Raw genomic sequence first — 24,173 nt, 5'->3', positions numbered from 1 at the left:
ACAAATCCTGTGGATGAAATGTCCGTTGAGACATTGAGAAGAGACACAAAAGAAGTAGATGCTAGCTGAGAAATAATGGAGGGAGGGCTTCCTGTATGATCTGACGTATCTGCAGATTCAACTGTACTGGTAACATCAGAAACTGTTTTCGTGAGCATGTCTGTGATCTTTCTGCAGCTTCCTACATCTTTCTTTTTCTGTTCTTATTCTTGAATTTTCTTCTTTCTTTTCTGTGACCCACTCGCGTAAGAACGTCCAACATCACGTTCACGAGATGCCATAATAAGGATGTATCACTGTCTGTAATCATGCAAATACAAATTTTTCATTATCAATTATTATTAATTTTTTAATTATTATTAATTTTTTTTTTTTGTCAATTGGGGGGATATGGCCCTTGTAGCCCCCTTTCCTCTGGCTGTGCATCTAAAAATTCAAAACATTACCAGAAAGGAGTCATATACAGAACTTTTACCATAGATTAGGTTAGTGATTTGGGCTACGAATATTTTACTAATTCATCCTCCTTGATCTCCAATTTACTTAAACAGAAATCATACTGAGTCCAAGAACAATGCACAATGGTATTTATATTACCATTTTCATAACTAAACTAATCATTATGTTTTGCATGATATATGGCCTACCACCATAGATAAGGACATGAGAATTAAAGAATGCAGGGACAATTTTCAGTTTCACCCAACCAACGATTTTCTGATGTGGCTTATGTGTTTCTGGGGAAATATGTAGTAAATTAATTGATGTTCTACATCACTTCCGTCGCAACTTGAAAACTAAGCATTTGCGACGGAAGTGATGTAGAACATCAATCAATTGAGATCTGTTATTGAAATGATAAAGACTTGAAGACAGGACAAAGTGCTTTTAAAACCTACAAACGGAAGTCAGTTTGCATTTTTAGGTTTTTCTTTATAGTATTTTTACCAAAAATGCATCTTTACTGGTCCATGCGTCTTTACTGGTAAGTAACCCTATCAGGTACCTCCCTTAACATTTAGAGGCGAAAACAAACATTTATCCATACACATCAATGTCTATCAACAACACTTCAGTTAATTTGTCACAGTACAAGTCTAGATAACGTGTAATTACTACAGAAAATTGGAGAGGAATCTCCCATACTCACCCATTAGCGGGAAAACACAGCTGTTCTGATGTAAACAAAGGCGTGTTGAGTGTTGCCATCTATGGTTAGGTTTATTTATTTTTATTTTATTTTATTTCATTATTTATTTTTGTTTTGATTAATTTTTAAAAATCAATTTTACTCTCCAAACACTTGAACTTTTTAGGTAGGGACCCCTTTGCACTTGCACCATGTGTGCAGTCTTGGATGAGCCCCTGAACCCCTTGGACAGTGGGGCCCCCAAATGCGCGAGGCCCTAGGCAAATGCCTCGTTTGCCTATGCGGTAATCCGGCCCTGGATACAATGGTACCATATGGTACAATATGGCACAATGGTACATAATACAATGGTACCATATGATTGAATGGTACCATATGGTACAATGGCACCATTTGGTACAATGGTACCATATGATACAATGGTACCATATGGTGCAATGGTACCTTATGGTACCATATGGTGTAATGGTACCATATGGTGCAATGGTACCATATGGTACATTGTACCATACAGTACAATGATACAATATGGTTCATTGTACCATATGGTACTGTTGTATTCACAATAAACACACTAATATTTTCATTATTATTTTGTTTACAATAGTTGTTTACAACAAAAATATGCAAAAATGTTGTATATTAGTAATGTTCTATTATATATTTACAAGTGTACAGGAACCTGACGTGTTCCCTGAGGTGGATGACAAAGCACTTTGTCTCGGAAACTGGAGAGTCAGTAGCTAGCTTGTGTCACCACTCACTCAGTCTTGGCTGGTGTCTCATGCCACCAACACCTATTGACCATATGGTACACGGTATCATATGTTACAGGGTACCATATGGTACATTGTACTATATGGTATAGGGTACCATGCAGTACAGGATAGCATATGGTACAGGTTACCATATGGTACAGGTTACCATATGGTACAGGGTACCATATGGTACAGGTTACCATATGGTACAGGTTACCATATGGTACAGGGTACCATATGGTACAGAGTACCATATGGTACAGGGTACCATATGGTACAGAGTACCATATGGTACGGAGTACCATACAGTACAGGACACCATATGGTACAGATACAGGGATAACTATGGAAATAAGTCACCCTGACTTTTTTGGGTTATCCTAGGATTTTATACGTATGCTGCTATGTATAAGATAAGATAAGATAAGATAAGATTTCGTTCGGATTTTTAACCCCGGAGGGTTAGCCACCCAGGATAACCCAAGAAAGTCAGTGCGTCATCGAGGACTGTCTAACTTATTTCCATTGGGGTCCTTAATCTTGTCCCCCAGGATGCGACCCACACCAGTCGACTAACACCCAGGTACCTATTTTGCTGCTAGGTGAACAGGACAACAGGTGTAAGGAAACGTGTCGAATGTTTCCACCTGCCGGGAATCGAACCCGGGCCCTCCGTGTGTGAAGCGGGAGCTTTAGCCACCAGACCTGTACACCTGAATAAACTTACTCAAGTGCATGTGGCATCATAAGTAAGTTTATTTAGTTATACACAAATAAAGTTACATAGAATATCATACTTAGCAGCATATGTTTGGAGAACCTAGGATAACCCAAAAAAGTCAGACAGACTTATTTCTATTAGGGTCCCTGTACCCTGTACCATACGGTATAATGTACCATATGGTACAATGTACTATATGGTACATTGTACCATATAGTACCATATGATACCATTGTACCATGATACCATTGTACCATATACCACTGTATGACATGGTACCATTGTACCATATGGTACCATTGTACCATATGGTTCAAAACCATAGAATTCGTCTTCAGCTCCACTTCCATCAGTCTTAGAGCTGTAAGTTGTGAAGAGGAGAGTCAGAATTCGCCTGGAGAGTGAGTGGGGAGTGAGAGCTTCCTTGCCGCCAGGCACTATGAACAAAGCTACTTTGCAGGCATTCCCACAATGCCATGCAGGTGTCCAGATTTTTTCTATGGTGTGCACACTGACCACCCAGACTCATTCTCTTAGATGTAGTCCTACCAGCCTTCTCATGCTAAATTTGATGGCGCTAGAATTTTGGCGTAGATCTACGGTTTGTACCCTGAACGTAAAGCCGTAGATCTACGGGACGGACCCTGAAAGGGTTAATATGTAGGATACATCTAATATTTAACATTTAAAATTTCAGTTTCTGTATACAATACAGAGGTAATAAATTAATCATGTTTTGGCAAAGGCAGTTTGCACTATATTCATAATATTATTGTAACTACATTATTTTATTTTTTGTCTTTGCAGACTTCATCTGTGGCTCAGTGGCATTTGTATTCCTGTTGCTGATCATACTCTTTGTTATTTATCTGATCAAATTCCGTAACGTGCCGTCCCAACCACGGGTGTTATCATGTAATGGTAATGGTCATATAAATGGCAAGAGAAGTGCACATGGCATGAACATTGGGCAGTCAGATGGACAGTCTGACATTGAAGGTCAAGAAATGGAAGTATATATTCCAATGTTGACTCAGATACCTCCAGACTTTAAGTCTCCACCACTTGATACCAAGGTAAGCTTCATATTTAGCCTTTTAACATTTAAACTATACTAGTATGCAGCTGACTACTGTGTATCTGATGTACTAGCACGTGCAGTTCTTTTTGCCTTCAACTCTTCCACCTGCCAATATTTTTGACCTCGGCACAATTCTTTGAGTTTTCTTCGATCTGTTCATACATTTGATAAAAATAAAAATCCAGGAGAGTCCACACAGTGTGACATGATTAACTACTCAGGTGATGTATAATGTATGAAATATATGAATAGATTGAAGAAGACCCAAAGAGTTGTACTGAGGTCAAAATTATTGGCAGGTGGCAGATTGGAAGGTACAAAAAATTGTGTATTAGTACATCAGACACAGACAGCATTCGCATACTAGTACATTAGATACAATTTAAGGGTTAAGACAGGGAGGCCAGGGCAGACAGGCATTGCAGACAGGGCAGGACAGGCCAGAGCAGGCAGGGCAGGACAGGCCAGAGCAGGCAGGGCAGGACAGGCCAGAGCAGGCAGGGCAGGACAGGCCAGAGCAGGCAGGCACCTTTATGAGAGTCAATTATAACTCAAGAGACCACTGTAATTGGCTATATAGTATTTATATACAGATTTTAATGTTGAAGAATTGAGACACTTATGCAACATATGGGAATCTTTATTGAAGAAACGTTTCGCCACACAGTGGCTTCATCAGTCCAATACAAAGCAGGAAGGTATAAGGAGAGGAGGAGTTTGAGGTAATCAGTCCCTCAGCCTGGAATCGATGTGTTCAGTCCATCACTCTTGTAGGAAGTACAGCATAGGGCCAGAGAGGTGGCTTATATACTGCAGTCAGGCGAGTCGAAGCAGGAGGAGGCGGGATCACAGTGGGACCATCCACTAGTGTAAGTAGGTATAGAGAATCTTTTCCCGATGGTAATGACACCAAAAGTATGAAATTTGGTCGAAAACTCAAGGAATTATGCTCCCACGAAGTTAGCGGTCTCGGCGACATATACGCATCGGCGATTTCGCCGAATTTGAGCCCTGTTTTTGGCCAATTCCATTGTTCCAGTTGACCAAACTCATAGCTATTTCTTTAGAACTTCATTTTTTCTATAAGTTGAGTACAAGAAACCACCCATTTACCGATTTGAACTACCCAATAAAGTGGTCAGAAATTGGCAATTTGGCCAATTTCACGTAAATTAAAAAAGATGCCAATTTCAAAATAGGGTCCAGAATAAACAATGTAGACATTCTTGGCACTAAAATAACATATCCTCTGTTCATTAGTCACGTCTCTAGGCCCCTCTTATATTACTATTGCTTTCTATTTTGATTTTTTATTCATACAAAAAATACAAAATTTACTGTTATGCAGACTACTGCATTATTGTAAAAATGGTATAAATAATATCAGTGCACTAGTGAAAGAATATTAGACTCCCCAGTTGACATGTATTGGACGTGTGGTGTGATTTGCTTACTCCTGAACATTGGTAAAAATCGAACATTTCCACTACTTTGAGTTCAATTTCAAGGTCGTTTTCATTGTGAAACTAATCAAAATCATATCTATTTCAGTAATATGTTTTCCATTTTATCGCCTGAGACCATGAAAATGAGAATACAACGATAAATACTATACGAAAATATACCTCAAAGTCGGTGTTTTAATCCAAAAAAGCAGTCAGAGTTTTTCTTTTCTCATTACGCACTGCGTGCTGCAGGATTTTTTTTATGTGGTGCACAATGACCACACAGACGCATTCTCTCACATGTGGGCCTACCAGCTTCCTCCCGATTGATTTGAAGCCGCTAAAATTTATTGAGTATATATACGTCATGGCTCGTAAGACGTATAATACGTCCAGTCAAAGAAAAAGTTTAAAAAATTTTAATAGACCTTTTCAGACCATGTCAGAGGTGTTAAATGAATTCGGAAAAAGAATAGGTCCGTATATATACGTGCCCCCAAAAAATTTGATTTAGGTATTTCAGGACTGAATTATTTGACTGTTTCGGTCGTCTTACGAGCCACCGTTTTTGACGTATATATACTCATAAATTATAGCTGCTTCAAATCAACCAGGAGAAAACTGGTAGGCCCACATGTGAGAGAATGCGTCTGTGTGGTCAGTGTGCACCATATAAAAAAATCCTGCAGCATGCAGTGCATAATGAGAAAAAAAAAAAACTCCGACCGTTTTTTTTAATTAAAATGCTGGCTCTGTGGTCTATTTTCGTATGGTATTTATGGTTGTATTCTCATTTTCTTTGTCTCATTTGATAGAATGGAAAACATATTATAGAAATAGAGGTGATTTTGATTGGTTTTACTATGAAAAGAACCTTGAAATGGAGCTCAAAGTTGGGGAAATGTTTGATTTTTGCCGATGTTCAAAAGTAAACAAATGATGTCATTTTCCAATAAATGTCCAACTAGCCATTCTAATATGCAGTCATGAATGGGTTGACATTATTTATACAATTATTACAGTATTGCAGTAGTCTGCATAACAGTAAATCTTCTATTTTTTGTTTGAATAAAAATTCAAAATAGAAAGCAAGAGTAATATCAGAGGGGCCTGGAGACATGACTGATGAACAAAGAAAATGTTATTTTAGCGCCAGGAATGTCTGCATTGTTCATTCTGAACCTTATTTTGAAATTGTCATTTTTTAATTTGTGAAATTGGCCAAATTGCAAATTTCTGACCACGTTATTGGGTAGTTGAAATCGGTAAATGGGCAGTTTCTTGTACTCAATCGATAGAAAAAATGGAGTTCTAAAGAAAGAGCTATGAGTTTGGTCGACTGGAACAATGGAATTAGCCGAAAATAGGGCTCAAAGTGGGCGAAATCGCCGATTTGTAAATATCGCCAAGGTTGCTAACTTCGCGAGAGCGTAATTCCGTCAGTTTTCCATCAAATTTCATGTTTTTGGTGTCATTACAATCGGGAAAAGATTCTCTATCATTTCATAAGAAAAAACTCCTGTTTTATTGATTGAGCACAAGAAATCATGTAGTCAACTGTTTCAACTACCCAGTAAAGTGATAGGAAATTGGTGATTTGGCCAATTTAACACAAAGTTCAAAATATTTCAATTTCAAAATAGGGTCCAGGATAAATACTGCAGGCATTCCTGGCGTTAAACTAACATTTCCTCTCTTCATTAGTTACGTTTTGAGGCTTTACAAATGAATTCCATTTTTATTTTTTATTCACATAATGAATTTTTATTCACACCAAAAAATAGAAGATTTACTGTTATGCAATATTGTGAAAATTGTATAAATTTCAGCACATTCACGAGTATACATTAGACCCACCAGCTGACACGTACGTATTAGACGCATGATGTCATTTGTTTACTCTTGAACATTGGAAAAAATTAAACATTTCCACTACTTTGAGCTCAAGGTACTTTCTGTATTAAAACCAATCAAAATCATCTCAATTTCTGTAATATATCTTCCATTCTATCAAATGAGACCAAGAAATCGCGAATACAACTGAAAAAAACATACAATAAAACACCGCAAAGTCACTCTTTTAATCCAAAATTACAGTCACAGTTTTTTTTCTCATTATGCACTGCGTGCTTCAGGATTTGTTTCATGTGGTGTACCCTTACTACATAGATGTATTCTGTTATACAGTATCTAGGCCCAAATTTACCACTCAGTTTATCTGAGTGAGCTGAGCTCATGGTGTAGAACTACAGTTTGGACCCTGGCTTCAAAGCCGTAGAACTATGGGATGGACCCTCAGAGGGTTAAACTAAACACAAGGTCAGAGGTTTACTTTTCCCATAATGCACTGCATGGGTCAGGATTTTTTTTTTCTTACTACTCTTGCTCGCTGCACCAACCCTTTCACTTATGTCTTGGCCAAAATATACCACTCGCAGCATATTTGAGGGTATTGTGCTTAAAATGTAGATCTATGTGAGTGACACTGGTTAATTGTGTATATCTACATGGGAGATAGTGAAAGATTAAACAAAACTGTAAGGAACTTAAAAGAAATAATAACACAATACAGTGGACCCCCGGTTTACGATATTACAGTGGTCCCTCGCTTTTCGTAGTTCTCGGCAATCGTAAATTTCGCCAATCATAGGGGTATTTTCATATAAACATGGACTCGCTTTTCATAGGTTGACTCGCGAATAGTAGTTCGTCCAGGATGCTTACGCACGGTGTGAGCCGGGGAGGCCTCCCTACCCAGCCAGTCTGGCATTGTTTACCAGTGAGTGAAGGTCCCCTCAAGTGCTCCTACGAAATATTTCATAATATTCCACTCATTTTAGTGCTTGCAAGTACTAAATAAGCTACCATGGCTCCAAAGAAAGCTCCTAGTGCCAAGCCTGTGGTAAAGAAGGTGAGAAATATGTACAGTGACAAAGTTTTGGGCCATTTTAGGGAAGTGTTAAAGAGACGCCAGAAACAGAGCTCCCTCCACAGTTACTTTGTGAGACAGGACTAGAGTGACTCTCAAGGTGGTCCTAGTGGCATTAAGAAACAGAGAAGAGAAGCAATTGATACCTGAGGTGTTGCTGGAAGGGGATTCCCCTTCCAAACTGTAAACAATCCAATCTCTCTCCTCCTACAGTCTCCCATACACTAAGAAGAATCTCCAATAAAGGTAAGTGTTATGCTGTTAATGTTTCATTCATCATTTCCCATTGTATTGTTTATGTACTACATGTATATTTCATGTAAAAAATTTTTTTGTTTTAATACTTCTGAGTGTCAGAAACAGATTAATTGTATTTACATTATTTCTTATGGGGAAAATTGATTCGCAAATCGTAAATTTCGTTTATAGTAACAGCTCCAGGAACGGATTAATTACGAAAAACGAGGGACCACTGTATTTCATTCCAGAAGTATGTTCAGGTGCCAGTACTGACCGAATTTGTTCCCATAAGGAATATTGTGAATTAGATTAGTCCATTTCAGACCCCCAAACATACACATACAAATGCACTTACATAAATACACTTACATAATTGGTCGCATTGGGAGCTGATCGTAAACTGGGGGTCCACTGTACTTACATCACTATAGAATTCCATATTTAGTACATTAATACCTTAGAGGGCACAGGGATGTGCAGTTACAGCTTAATATATGATACACTACAGTGGTGAGTCCTAACATATTGCATAGTTTTTAAAGAATGAAAAGTCACAGTAAAGTACCATAGCTGGATCAATTAAAAAAAAGAATGCACTTAGGACAATGTTTTGGTCCATCCTAGACTGTTGTCAGGTCACAACTGGGGTGAGAAAAGTAGAGTAGACCTGAAGACAATACTGTAAGGAAGGAGCAGGGTAAAAAGGGGTGGTGGCAGTGGCATCATCGATAGTAGTAGTAATGGTGGTGCACATACTAGTACTAGTATTATTACTAGTACTAGTGCTGCTGCTACTACTACCACTACTACTACTACAAGTGCTAGTATTACTACTAGCATTAATGCTATACTACAGTCACTACTACTACTACATCATCTGTGTGGGTATACTATTACTACATCATCTGTGTGGGTATACTATTACATCATCATCTGTGTGGGTATACTGTTACCACTACTACATCATCATTGTGGGTATACTACTACTACATCATGTGTGGGTATAATACTACTACATCATGTGTGGGTATAATACTACTACATCTGTGTGGGTATACTACTACTACATCATCTGTGTGGGTATACTACTACTACATCATCTGTGTGGGTATACTATTACATCATCTGTGTGGGTATACTACTACTGCATCTATGTGGGTATACTATTACCACTACTACATCATGTGTGGGTATAATACTACATCTCTGTGGGTATACTACTACTCCATCATTTGTGTGGGTATACTATTACTGCATCATCTATATGGGTATACAATTACCACTACTACATCATCTGTGTGGGTATACTACTACTACATCATCTGTGTATAGGTATATGTAATGTGTGATATGTACTGTGCTGTATATTATGAAATAAAGTTTATTGATTGACCACTACTACCACCACCACCATCATCGTCATTGCCTTCATCATCCTCCCTTCATCTATCCCTTATAGTATTTGGGATGGGGGGGGGGGAGGTGTTAATAGAAGATCACTGACTGAAAGAATGCAAATTACAGTTGACAGTGCAAATCAGTTTCAGTTAGGTAAACCACAGGTGTCTTTAGTAAAGGTGGAACAGTCAGAGAAGAGAGCAGGCAAAAGCAAGCATGTCTTAATACAGTATTAAATAGTCACATGGGAAATGCTCCACTCTAAAGAGACTGACTACAGGTGGAGATCTGTTCTTTTATTAAACCATAGTCTTTGATTGTGAAACTGTATCTTAAGATTTTAAGGAAGGATCATGAGGCTTGGGATTGTATTAGTTTAGACAGCCATAATCTTATTTATATTTTGTTAGTAACGTACACATTTGCTATAGTAGATTGTTTCAAGACAGACTCTATTGTGAGCGTATGGGAGTATTTCAAGTCAAGAGCTTTTAGGCAGGCTTAATTATGGGCTTTTGTGTTGGGAACCTATGCAAGATTATTCATAAAGTTTAATCCATGAAACTTAATACTTAATAGAGATGGTAAAGAGTGAAGTTCTTTATGCATCCCTTAATGCTGTGTTGTGTCTTAGGCCTTTTCAAAATAAAGGAAAATGGTGATGGACAGCTCAAGGTATAGCATCTTCTGAATAGATTGAATGCTTAAGCTACTACTACACACCTTTGGGGGGTATCTCAAACACCTAATATGATTTCAGCATTGTGGCCCCAGGAAACATCACAGATGAATATTATCTCTGTTGCCCTGACAGTGAGGGAACAGGAGTTGAACATGGCAGTGGACCTGAATCATCTTTTTTTTTTTAAAGTCACAGAAAACCATATGTGGGCCAGGCAGATTTTGACAAATCTTGGCAATTCAAACAAGAGGCATGTTGTGATGTAAATGGTTTAGAAAACTGACAAGTTGAAAAATGAGACACTTGTGCAACATTTGAGAATCTTCATTGAGAAATGTTTTGCCAGGCAGTGGCTTCTTCAGTCCAATACAGAGAGGAACGGTGGAAGATGAGGAGAATGAGGTATGTTGTAGCTCTGTGGATGACTGGGTTAGGCATTTGTGTGATTGATTTGGGTCTCAACCCTTAACCTTTTCAGGGTTTTGGCCGTACTAGCACGGCTTACGCAACAGGGTTTTTGACATACTAGTACGCCTAAATTCTAGCGCTCTCAAATCTAATGAGAGAAAGCTGGTAGGCCTACATATGAAAGAATGGGTCTATGTGGTCAGTGTGCGCGGTATAAAAAAATCCTGCGGCACAGTGCGTAATGAGAAAAAAAGAAAAACTTTGACCGTGTTTTTGGATTAAAACAGCGACTTTGCACTGTATTTTCATATGGTATTTATTGTTGTATTCTAGTTTTCCTGGTCTCATTTTATAGAATGGAAGACATATTACAGAAATTGAGATGATTTTGACTGGTTTTACAATGAAAAGTACCTTGAAATTGAGCTCAAAGTAGCAGAAATGATTTTTACCAAAGTTCAAAAGTAAACAAATCATGCTATGCGCCCAATACACGTCAGCTGGTGAGTCATAAGAAAGGAGGAACACTGCAGGAGGCCTGCTGGCCCATACTAGGCAGGTCCTTTACAATTCATCCCACTAACAAAACATTTGCCCAACCCAATTTTCAATGCCACCCAAGAAATAAGCTCTGATGTGAAAGTCCCACTCAAATCCAACCCCTCCCACTCATGTACTTATCCAACCTAGATTTGAAACTACCCAAAGTCCCAGCCTCAATAACCCAACTAGGTAGACTGTTCCACTCATCAACTACCCTATTTCCAAACCAATACTTTCCTATGTCCTTTCTAAATCTAAACTTATCTAATTTAAATCCATTACTGCGGGTTCTCTCTTGGAGAGACATCCTCAAGACCTTATTAATATCCCCTTTATTAATACCTATCTTCCACTTATACACTTCGATCAGGTCTCCCCTCATTCTTCGTCTAACAAGTGAATGTAACTTAAGAGTCTTCAATCTTTCTTCATAAGGAAGATTTCTAATGCTATGTATTAATTTAGTCATCCTACGCTGAATGTTTTCTAACGAATTTATGTCCATAATATTCTAATATTCTTTCACAAGTGTGCTGATATTATTTATACCATTTCTACACTAATGCAGTAGTCTGCATAACAGTAAATCTTCTATTTTTTTGTGAGAATAAAAATTCAAAGTGGAAAGCAAAAGAATGTAAGAGGGGCATGGGGATGTGACTAATGAATAGAGGAAATGTTATTTTAGTGCCAGGAATGTCTTTCTTGTTTATTCTGGACCCTATTCGGAAATTGGCATCTTTTGAAATTTGTGTGAAATTGGCAAAATTGCTAAATTCTGACCACTGTATTGGATAGTTGAAATTGGTAAATGGGTGGTTTCTTGTACTCATTTGATAGAAAAAAAATGGAGTTCTAGCGAAATAGTTATGATTTTTGTCGACTAGTACACTGGAATTGGCCGAAAATAGGGCTCAAAGTGGGCAAAATCGCCGATGCGTAAACATCGTCGAGACTGCTAACTTTGTGAGAGTATAATTCCATAAGTTTTTCATCAAATTTCAAACTTTTGGTGTCATTACGATCGGGAAAAGATTCTCTATCTTTTCATAAGAAAAAATAATTTTTTTTTTTTTTGAAATTTGGGCGACCCTGAGAACAAGTCTCTGAGAGGGCCTGTCGACCCTGAAAGGGTTAAAAACCACCTGATTCAAATGGGGATGACAAGGTTGCTTATGTACATCTGACTCTTGGATGTTTAAGGGTTCCTCTCTGGCATTGCTCTTGTGGTATTCCTCTTTTGTATTTTCTTGCCATCTTAGGCTCTAATATTATGGGTTTCAGGTAAGTTCTTGGTAACATTTCTCAGTCAAGAAAAAAGTTAAATTACATTATTCCCTTTGAGGGGATAACGTAATGTCCTGATGATGGAAGCTGTCAGGGGATATGTCCCTCCTTGATGGGATAACAGGCATTTCTAAGTAGGTGAAGGTTTATCTGTGCATTGGTTGTTCACATTATGATTTAGTTTTATCAGATTATTCCTGCAATTAATTTGGTGGCTATTTGAGGGCTCAGGTCAAAATTTTGGTTTCCTAGGCAGACATATTATGTAGTTTTGCATCATTGGTATTGAGTGTTGGTGGTGCCTACTGTATACTGATGCAAGATAGCAGGTTCCTATATCTGCTTATGAAATTTCATTGCTGGAAGATACCTTGTTGATACTGCAGGGCTACCCTGGGTTCTTATGCTGGCATTCCTGTTATCCTGTGCCTTGCAGGCATTATTGTATCTGGCAAACTCTGGTATGTTTTCAACCTATTCACCGTACCAATGAACATGAGTGTAAGAGTACTCTGCATTACTAGCCAGGAATTATTAAAATGAGAAGATTATATACATATATATTGTACCTACCTATTTTTCCAAGGAAGGATCGCCTAGACAATCTCTTCTGCTCCCAGCCTACAGGCACTCTCGGATCAAAACTGTCATGCGCGACTGCTTGCCCTGCTGCTCTAGATGATAATCACAAAAGTATTCCTTAACCTTATCAGAATTATTGGCTGTCTATTGCTTTTAGGGATAAAGATAACTAGCAATACTGTTTGAGTATTGTACTTGATTTTACTTTCAGGGAGGCTACCCAGACAGTCGGGTGAATGGATTAAACAATCCACGGTGCAATGGATATATCAGAAGCCGAGATCAACTACAACCAGATCTCCGTGCTGAAGCTCAGGTATGAATTAGAGCAGTTATTTATAATTTTCTCATGGTACCTTCAGTATTCCAGCTATAGTGTTCTTCCTGCACTTACTTTCTTCAGTTTGAAATCAGTTGTGATTTCGTCAACATGTTGATAGTACCAAGAAATCTTCCTTATCTATTTTCCTATATCTTTTTATAATCTCATATGTGGGTATCATATCGCTGCTTCCTTCTGTTCATGCAAGACATATGCAGGGGCTTTTAATCTTACTTTATAATTCATACTTCTCATAATTCATACTACTCATTTTGTAGCTGTTTTTAAGCATGAAACTTTAGCTCCTAAGTTTATGTATGGCATTTTTCTTTATATCTCTTTGGTTCATTTTTTATTTGTGCCCCCTGGTCCTGGTCTTAACCCTATTTTTTTTTTTTTTTTAGCAAGTCTGATTTTAACTACATTGTCAATTTCTCTTGAATATCACATGTTGCCACAAGTCTGATTTTAACTACATTGTCAATTTCTCTTGAATATCACATGTTGCCACCTAGTATTCATTTCTTCAGTGTCGTAAGATTTACCACTTTCAACCTGTCCTCATAGCTCAGGTCTATTTTATCTTGTGGGCTAGTCTTTGGAACATCTCTGGAATTTTCCCAGGCTTTATTATGCATTTGACCTGCAAGTTGCAACTAGTGCTGCATATCCCAGTACAGGTAGATTTCTTTCATTTTATGCAGGTTTTACCTCTATTATGCAGGATTCTCTCATTTTATGCAGGTTTACTTTATGCAAATTCATCTTCATGAAACATCCAGTTTCTATTCATAACTCCATATGTATAATGTACCTTGACCGTATGCAATTAGTGAAGTTCACAAGATATATTGAAGACTCTTTTAATGCACAATTAAATGTTGATGGCCTGATTGAGCTTAGTGCAGCTGCCATGGGCCTAGAATGCATTTACTGCATAAAGCAAGAGACACCTGGCCTGATACTGTGCAAGTTATTCTAAAAAAAAAAAAAATCCTTGTTGTGATTCCTGGTGGTTCATCACTAGTGTCATCTTGTTTATGAGAGCTCATAGATTTGCTGTTGTATCCACCAATAGGTTCTCTTCTTTGTCACCTGTAGCAGCCTTCCTCTCAGTTGGTGTTGTACTATGGGTGTCCATTCTCTTTTTCCTGTCTTGGTCACAATGCAGTTTCACTGAATTAGCAATTAAAGTATTTGAACATTTTTTGTAGCTTACCCATGCCTTTCTACAGCTTATTTTGCAGTCCACTTCCCATGTGGGTTCTTTTCATGTAGGAATCCATATGAAAAAAATCCATCTCTCCAGGCATATCCTTGAAATGAATTTAAAACATTATGAACCAAAGAACTCATTTGTAAGGATCAATGTGTCACACCTCAGCCTAACATCTCTCACTATGACTCCTTTCTGTTTGGAATTTTTTTTTTATGGAGGGCAGTATCCTCCCTGTTATGCCAGTTTGCTGTTTAGTTTTGTAAATTCATCACTTGTAAGACACTATATTAGATCCTTCTGACAATCCAGGAATACTCATTCTACTTACCCTTTCCTTTCCTGCCTTACTTTCTTCATCCTGAAATAGAATTATTAGGTCTGTGAGGCAAGATTTCTCTTTTCTGAACCAGTGTTCTTGGTCTGTTATGATGCCTATGCTTCTCTAGGTGGTCTAGCATTTTTTTCCTTCTAATATTCTCCATTATTTTACATGGTATACAGTCAGATCTCTAAATTAGGAAGAAGAAAGGAGGTAGGTATATTCCTTAGAGGTCCCCACAAATCCAGTCTATCTTCCACTAAATTGTTGCTATGATAGATTGTTCAGATTTTTTTTTTTTTAAGGGGACAGATCTTCTTACTCATTGCTCTGTCATCATTTATATTGATATTCAAAATAGTGTCAGGAAAGAAGAATTTGGGCATGGGAAATCCAGTGAGCACATTCAAAATTTTAAACAAAATTCTGTCTGTTTTCAGTATTGGGATTGTGTACCAAGCCAAAACAAAATGAATAACACAAAATATTTGAATAAATCTAAATTATTTACCAGTTATTCTTTAGTCAAAATGTTGAAGAATTAAATTCTGAAAATTTGGGAGTCTGAAAGTACATTCCATGGATACTAGGACTGTAGTTCACAGCTTCCATCTCCTATCTCAAATGTGATACAGTAGTGGTTTGCTTAGGGCATTAACCCTGAGCAGAAGGCACATGCAAAGATGAAGTGAACGAGGATTTCTAGAGGACATTCCCTTGTTGAACACCTCTAGTGATACAACTTTACAAGTTGTGCTCTGCTTGCTCATTTCATATATAGGACTACAGTAACTGTTGGGACCTCTGCCACCCATTTAAAGGATCTGTGGGTTTACACTGGGTATAATCCATTCACAACAGTAGTGACTACTGTTTTGTCCATGTTGGTCTCCTGTATATATGGTTGGGCATTTGTCACCTATCTCGCCACTGTGAGGAAGAAGGTGATAACTTGCAGGCTAGACAGTAGAGAGAAACTAATTTCAAGGAAACTAGTCTGTCCTCAGTTTTAATTTTATGTCTCTACATATGCTTCATGAATTACAATATACTCCTTCCAAGGGAAGAGTATATTTTATTTCATGCTGGTCATCACAGTATAGTACCTCTGTGCTCTTTTCAATAGGTTGTTGCCATCTGTGTGTGCATATATATGAAAAATCTCTCTCACAGGATTGGGTCTTATATCACTGCTCTTGATGGTAATCCATGAACTCCCAGACTACTTCATCCTCCTGGGTGCTATCAGTGCCCACCACCCTTTGTGGGAGAAGAATTGCTATGTATTAAACAGGAGTGTTCTTTTAAGAGCCCTTTCTGAAAATTAGCATCTTTAGTGATGGGTCTCCAACCTATTATAATGTTTATACAGCACCTTAAGAGACAGACTTTCTCTTTAAGTCCCATTTCTATGTACAGTATTATGGGGTATCTATTTTTTATCTAAAGTGAATAAATTATTAGTTTACTTTTCTATTCTCTCTATATTCTATATGCAACAGAAACACTTGTCTTGTTTCTTGATAAACCTTACTTAACCTGGTGCATGAAGATGGTCCAGAAATGTTTAGCCTTTCAGTTACAAACAAGGTTTGGCAAGTTTCCCTGTAGAAAAAAAAAAAAACAAGCATAGTGAGCAACATTGGAGCCAAGCAAAGGAGGTAAACAGTGAGAAGTGACAGAGGAAGACAGATTATATGCTTGACTTGCATTTTCAAGTTATTTAGCCATGTTTTAGTAGTACAGTGGACCCCCGCTTTACGATCAGCTCCCAATGCGGCCAATTATGTAAATGTATTTATGTAGGTGCGTTTGTACGTGTATGTTTGGGGGTCTGAAATGGACTAATCTAATTCACAATATTCCTTATGGGACCAAATTCGTTCAGTAATGGCACCTGAACATGCTTCTGGAATGAAATAATATCGTAAGCCAGGGGTCCACTGTATGTCTTATTATTTGTTATATTTACCTAATATTTAATAAAAGTAATATATTAAGTACCCTGTACTATAATATAGTACTGGTTATTTAAATGATTAAAAGGGCTATACACATGCACAAATGAGTGGTACCAGCTGAGTAATGCAAACATTCAGGACTCTGGGAGAGAAATGAGAACACCAGCTAGACTATATAATTTCATCTCTTGGTCTAGATGTGGTACAGTATAGAATGTTCAAAAAGTTTTTTGCCAGTCAGAATAAAAGCATGAGTTCCATGCTCAAGAAGCACCTGTTATCACAGCCTATGCAGTTGAAGGGTTACCTTTAGTGTTTAGAAACCAATTGGGGGAGTTCTGATTTGTATCATTATTTATTATTCAGAACTTTATTGTATACTGGAAAAATGCTTACTATTTTAAATTAACAGATTTTTATGGTGTAAATGGTTCCTTCTTAGAGCATAGCAAATTTGTCAAATTTATGAAATATTTAAAGCTCACTCATTAAAAATGAAAATATTGTAAAGTATATTTTGTTTTAGGGCAGATTTAAAATTTTACCATCATGCTATAAGTAAAATTCGGGCCACTCTGCCTTGGTGGGAATCGGCCAATGTGTTAATAATAAAAAAATAATGTGCAATTAAAATTACTGTACATTTGCTAATGCTGCAGGTTATTTATTGTTAACTTTGTTCTCAGAGTGGGTCAGAAGAAGAAATTGAACGACTTGTAATTGGTGCTAGCAGCAGCAGTGGTTCCATGAGCAAGAGTATTGTTACCCAGGACCATCACCAAGAATCAGGAAATCCAATAGAAGTGGAAAATCAATCTACCCATTCCCTTGCAGGCACACCACCCCCATCCCCAGTACACCAACACAATCATAGTGGAACCTCTCAGGAAGGCATCACCAACCTTACCAGCCTCACAACTCTGAGCACCACTGACAGTGATGGAGGAGGTGAGCAGGACAGAACGATGGCAGGAGATGCAGGGCATCATCATATAAACACCTCACACCAGCATAACCACCACCATCACAGTAAAGGTGCAACAAGAGCATCATCCCCGCGACCCCCACTGACGACGGTGCAGTAGCTGCAATGGTTACTGGGCTTTATTCCCAGGTACCTTCCCTCGCAGGCCCCTATCACCGAGACACTCCTCTGGTCTGATGCGGGTATTCATACGTATACAAGGCCTGGCCCAGCTGCTGCGGTGGTATGTGGCATCTGTGCCCATCCAGCCCACTGGACTTGATGCGTGTGCCTTGACCCAAGTGTACAAATGTTGTCAGTGTGGGTACTCGAGACCATCAAATGAGCGGGGCTGGGTCAGGCACCCCACTGTAGCCACTAACAGCTAGTCGTTGTTTGGTGTTTACATTATAAGCATTGTGGATATGGCTCTCAGTCACACAGTTTTGGCTCAGTGTTCCCTGACAAATAAGTCACGGTACAGTATACTCACCGAGGCTGATTAAAAGGAGTACAAAATGAACATATTTCCTGTCATTTTTATCTGTAAATGTGACTTGAGAGCTGTGTCCAGGGTGCTCCCTCATTTCTCTGACAGCAAGGTATCAGGGATTATCCTGGCAAATAACGGCATGCCTGCCCCTCCAACCACCCCTCATCACCACAACCACCACTACAGCCCCAAAGATCCTTCTCACGTCTTCACAACCTCAGTGTTTCGCCATATTTGTATCAGGGATGGTAATCTCTTCTCACCTCTTTTGATAAGACTGTAATACAACCTTGATTCTGATATATTTAATTTGTCTGCTGTTTTATATAACATACAGTAGTACAAGAGTAATGGGTTATTAATACTTTATGTATAAATCAATTTTAGGCAGCAGTCATATTATATAATGTTTCTGTGTTTTTTTACTGTTGAATCATTACAGTCTGAAATCAGGGAGATTCATACCAAGAGCATCTACAAAGTGCAGGAAGAACACATGCAGCGCATACATCATTGCAGTAGCTACCTGAGCAACTTTACAGGTTATTTAGTCCTCTCATAGTGGGTGAAGGATCTGACTTACATTGTTCTGCAAACTTAACTGAAAACTATGTGTAGCTTACAACATACTCAGATGTAGAATGTTTCTCTAATGATACAATAATTCTCAGAGTACTGTACTCAGTTAATAAATTACTGTGATATATTTAATAAATATGTGGAAGTTAATTCCAATTTCTTACAAAAAAATGAAGCTCTAAAAATTGCATTAACCAAAGTTCATTCAGTGTTCCCTTAGTAATATTCAGAGACCCATATGCTCGATATACACTTTAATGAAACATCAATAATAACACTGACAGATATTTTTTAAATACATATTTATTACTTAAAATGCCTTTACTCATTATATATTAAGTAAACATTTTAGTAAGTAATGGGATTATCCATATATTTAGTGATTGTAAATTCAGTGAGAGACTGGCACAATCTATTTGATCCTTCACCCACATTTCACATTGCATTCCATACAGACTTCTGATTAGTGGTGCTGTGGTACTTTTCGAAATTGCCGCCAATTAGTAATTACAAATGTATAGGAGAAGGTTGGTAATAGGCACTAGCAGATGGTGAATAAATGCATTGCCTACTCCTACATGTGATGTGGCAGTTGTTGCAGTTCAGTGTTTGGGCACTAGGGATGAATTGAAATAATGAGGAGCATCATCTGTCCTTGTTTTATGTTAAATCATTGCTAATGCTGACTACCAATTATGTTTTTGACTAACTGGCAGCAATTTTGAGTAGTACATGTGTCATCCGCCTCTCAGTGAAGAGCCCGGGCTAACCTCTCCTCCCAGTGCATTGCCACTAGTCCACTCATGGCCATCTGTTTAAGCCCTGATTATCTGCTCTAATATTACTACTACAAAAGTGATAACACAACCATTTAAAAGCTCAGGCTGTTTTCAGACAAAACATTTACTTTCAACTTGTGAGTAGAATAAAAATAACTTGTTTGTGCTATTTACCACTGAAAGTTATCATACTTTTTGAACAGCCTTCAGAACTAATTTGCCTTATGAAATTGTTCAAACGTTCAGGGCAAAAAAGGTGTATGTTTGCTAGGGTAGGTCCTGGTATCGGTGTGGCACCAATGGTGAATGCTGGAGCCTTCCTGCAGAGTCAGGGTGGGGGTTCAGCCTGGTCGCTCTCCTGCGTGCGTGACGTAGCTGACTGTCTGAGATGGGAGTTTCATACACAAGACTTATTTTAATATTTAGTACAAATCATATTCCATTTACTAACTATATACACTGGTTAACTCAATCCCTAGTAGGACTACTGAAACAATCTCAGTGCTTTTCTCAATCTGCAGTTGTACAGATTGTAATAAGTCAACCATGCAACACTCTGTGCAGTCAGACCACTGCTCTCACTTACATTAAAAACCATCATGGCTTTGTATCAAAGCCTAGGACTAGGACTTGGATGTGGTTAATGAGTGGCTTTGATGAGCAGAAGATTGGCTATGCAGAGTGATGCAAACCCCCTTCCTCCCAAGTAAGAAACATAGCTCAGGCTTTTACCTCAGTTACTGTGTGGAGCTCCAGTTAATGACAGCGTGCGGAGATACCCAATATACGTATTTGTTGCCCACTGATGAATATTGTCTTTATTATTATGAACTTATGTTTATCTCGCTGCTAAGTTAGTTTTGTTAGCAGAAAGGGTGCCAACATTAGCGGCTCAGGTGAGGGATACTTTGCACTCTACTTCCAGCCACCCAGAAAATGATGGCCCACAACTGCTCACAGTACACAACTATGCTAAAAAAAAGTATGATTCAGAAGTTTTATTATATATGTATATATACCTCACCTTATCAAAATGTCTGATGTACATATGACTTTTTGCCAGAAATTTATATGTATGAGTTTAATGATTGTTCAGTATAGAATTATAATAGTGATTGAGTGGACCAGGGTGCAGCTGGATGGACTGTGCAGAGGAAGAGCCCTGCTTCATGCACATGTTTTCTACCTCATAGAGGGCGCAGGTCAGGCGGGGCAGGGACCTGCTCTTTACTCTCCAATGTTGAGAAGTCAAGTGGGCAGGCTCTTTGGGTTTGTTTCTCAGGGAGCTCAATGTACAAACACTACACTCCACAGTGTCTGCCCACTTGGCTCCTTATCCCAACCCTATACCTTCCCCTCTCCATCCCATTTTCCTTCCCTTTTCCTTTCTTCTTACCCAAGCCAAGCCTAACTTCCCTATCCCTTTCCCACCAATCATTGTACACAAACCCTACATGCCATAGTCTCAAAGCAGTTCCTGTCACTACCTGCAGACAGCGCACGTACATCCCACCCAGCTACCATGAATAAAATAATTTCTGTTATATCTCTCTGTCTCTGCTCTTTGTATTTTTGTATGCAAGCCCCTCATAGAATTCCTTTGTAAATGATAGATATGAATTATGTTATTGTTTCCATATTCTTTGTGTATCCATGAATTTTTATTTTCCTAATATCATGCTACCTCGTTCTTTTGTACGATGAGTGAACATTTAGCATCGCATCTCCCGTGCTGCATGTGTATGACAGCTCAAGTAATAGATGAAACTGCTCCTCTGCCACTCCCTCGTCCTCAGCCAAGAGCGCATTAACACAGCTACTTCATGATAACCAGTCATTATTTTCTCAGTAGGATGTATCTTGTATATCATGTTTTATTATGATCCCATTGCAACTGGTAGGCATTGCAGGCTGCCCTTTGCAGTCTCCAACGTTTCCCTCTGTAAAAGTATGCCACAGGTCATTCTAAGAAAAAAAATTAGTAGTTGTTTAACAGCTAGGGCAGCCTCCCATGCCTTAAATAGGGTAGTGTAACATAATTGGGGATTTTCAACAAGACTCATATTCTTTTAAAATGGAATGTAAGCCTTATTAAGAATTCAAAATATTTGTGAATTACTTTAGCCAGTTAGGGTTGGATCCCTTATCCTACATGCCCCTTCATTTATTGTAGCTTTTAAGGTATCGTACAAGTTAACATGTACACAGGGTTGGAATACATTTTGTACAATAATTTAATGTATTGAGAAATGTCTTGTGCTCATTTCTATTTGTAAATATTGTAGTGACACTACATTGGCTTAGGTAGAAGTGAGCTAAAATTAAGCCTGTTATTTGCATACTACTGGTTGATTACAGTATGGCTAAAGCACAACAAGGTGATAGTTTCCAGTACCATCTTGGTAAGGGAGAAGCCCACAGGAAATGTGCAGTGCTCGCCTTTAAGGAATTGAAGATGTTTCAATGTGATTCACTTTCTATAATGAAAATGTATCATATTGAAATTTGATGAGCAAGTTGCACATGTCAGGTTAAAATGATTAAATCAGCCTCTGAACCAGCAGACCCGGCAACTAAACACAGCTGAAAAACAAACCTGGAACAATACTCCTTTACCTAAGGTATCTCTCATAAGAGATGCTTTCTGCCAACGTCAATTTAATTATCACAATGTACAAATCTATTTGGAGGTGCTACAGTCAAGTGCTCAGTAGGTAGGCCAATTTCAGGTAGCCTAGTCTGTCCTCCACCTGGTCCTCCTCCATTGGTTATTTGGTCTACTCTTTATTGACTTGGTTTCCACATGGTTATTAATGAAAGAAATTTTTTGGCCCAGTGTTGGATATGTGGTCTGCTATTTAGTCAGATGGTCCTCCCTGTCATCTTTTGGGTCTCCACTTAGTTATGTGGTCCTCTATGTAATTACTTGGTCCCAATGTAGTAATTTTTTTCATGTAGACAATGGTTGAAGTGAATTTTAGGTCCTCTCATGTGGTCACTTGGCTTTCTAATTGACAGTTTTGCTAGATAGCTGAATCCTTGGACCTTCACTTTGCCATCAGGTCTTTTATAAGATCACTTATTTTGTAACTATTGGACCTCCACCTGGCCCTTGGGTCCAAGTATTTTATTTTATCATTATTATTATTATTATCATCAGGACATAGTTGGCTGTAGGATATATGTTAAGCCAAGTTTGCCATGGCCATAATTTAAATGTGGCATGTTATGATTAATGATCATATATTTGTTTTTAATGCAGTGAAAACCATTATGTCCCATTATTTTCCCTATTTTATTTTAGGTATAAAAAGCTAATATTTAAAGAATTTAAAATCTTGTATTGCCCAACACAACTTGGCCATTCTGTCCATCGACATATGAAATGAGCACACTGGGAAAAATAAGCTATTGTAACTTTTGTGTGGTATAGTAGCTTATGTATGTAAGCTATCCTGTGGTGTGAGAATCTATGAGCCTCATATGCAAGCTATTCAACGTGTTGTAATGGACAAAGATGGTCTTGAAACTCGTTATTAGCCCTTTATATCATTGCCGATGCTAAGCATAAGTAAAATAGTTCAGTTATTACAGAGAGCTTACCATGTTTCTTCTTCAAAACTGGAAGAATTGATATTTTATAAAATCTTTTTAATAGCTGAAACTACACTTACATATGCCAGGCCCAATCCTGAAACTTAGATTCAAACACCAAAGGTAAATATTTTAAGAGATCTGATGTTGTGTGTATGGCACTTACATGTTTTTGACAAGATCGGTGATGACAAGCTTTGTAATACACTCATTTAGGCAGTGAAGCCTTAATTAGAGATTATTAACTGATTAGACTATGACTAAAAAGCTAGAAATCTGTGATCTTGTGATAAACTTGTCAGTCTGAAACTATTGTATAATATTTATCCGCATAGCTCAGGTTGTCAGTGTTGTGGTTTTTCATCAAGTTTTGCCAAATGGTACCAACAATCACTACTTTAAATAAGGAATATGAGAGATTTCATCAAGAACAACAACTGACTAGGATTTTAATTGCTCATGTAGAAAAGCTCGTCAGTAGTGACTAGGGTAATGAAAGACGGGTGGGGCAGGACAACGTGCTAGTCACCAAACTCGTGTAAGTCGGAAGTTTGAGTCTCCAGATGTCAAGGCAAGTGGAATGAACCTAATTAAGTTTGTCCGTTGGCACTTCCTGTCCCTACAAAGTTCAGTTTACCATTTTGGGGGAGGGGGAGGGAGGGGATTATATGATAAGGCTTGTATCTCAGTTGCTGACCTACATGATGAGCCTAATTTGA

At 38.2% G+C, this 24,173-nt stretch overlaps 1 protein-coding gene across 1 annotated transcript; it reads left to right on the top strand.

The window, feature by feature from the left end:
- The first annotated feature begins 3,405 nt into the window (after positions 1-3,405).
- LOC138851597 (uncharacterized) lies at positions 3,406-19,623 on the top strand. The gene is made up of 3 exons (XM_070080859.1): positions 3,406-3,705; positions 13,436-13,540; positions 17,732-19,623. Exons 1-3 carry the CDS (start codon positions 3,589-3,591, stop codon positions 18,128-18,130), a joined length of 621 nt encoding a protein of 206 aa, XP_069936960.1. The 5' UTR covers positions 3,406-3,588; the 3' UTR covers positions 18,131-19,623.
- Positions 19,624-24,173: the final 4,550 nt, after the last annotated feature.

Source organism: Cherax quadricarinatus, unplaced genomic scaffold (genome assembly GCF_038502225.1).
Source record: "Cherax quadricarinatus isolate ZL_2023a unplaced genomic scaffold, ASM3850222v1 Contig1120, whole genome shotgun sequence".
NCBI classification, from domain to species: Eukaryota; Metazoa; Arthropoda; class Malacostraca; order Decapoda; family Parastacidae; genus Cherax; species Cherax quadricarinatus.
The sequence above is the reverse complement of the archived record's forward strand: the minus strand, read 5'-3'. Positions and strand labels throughout refer to the sequence as shown.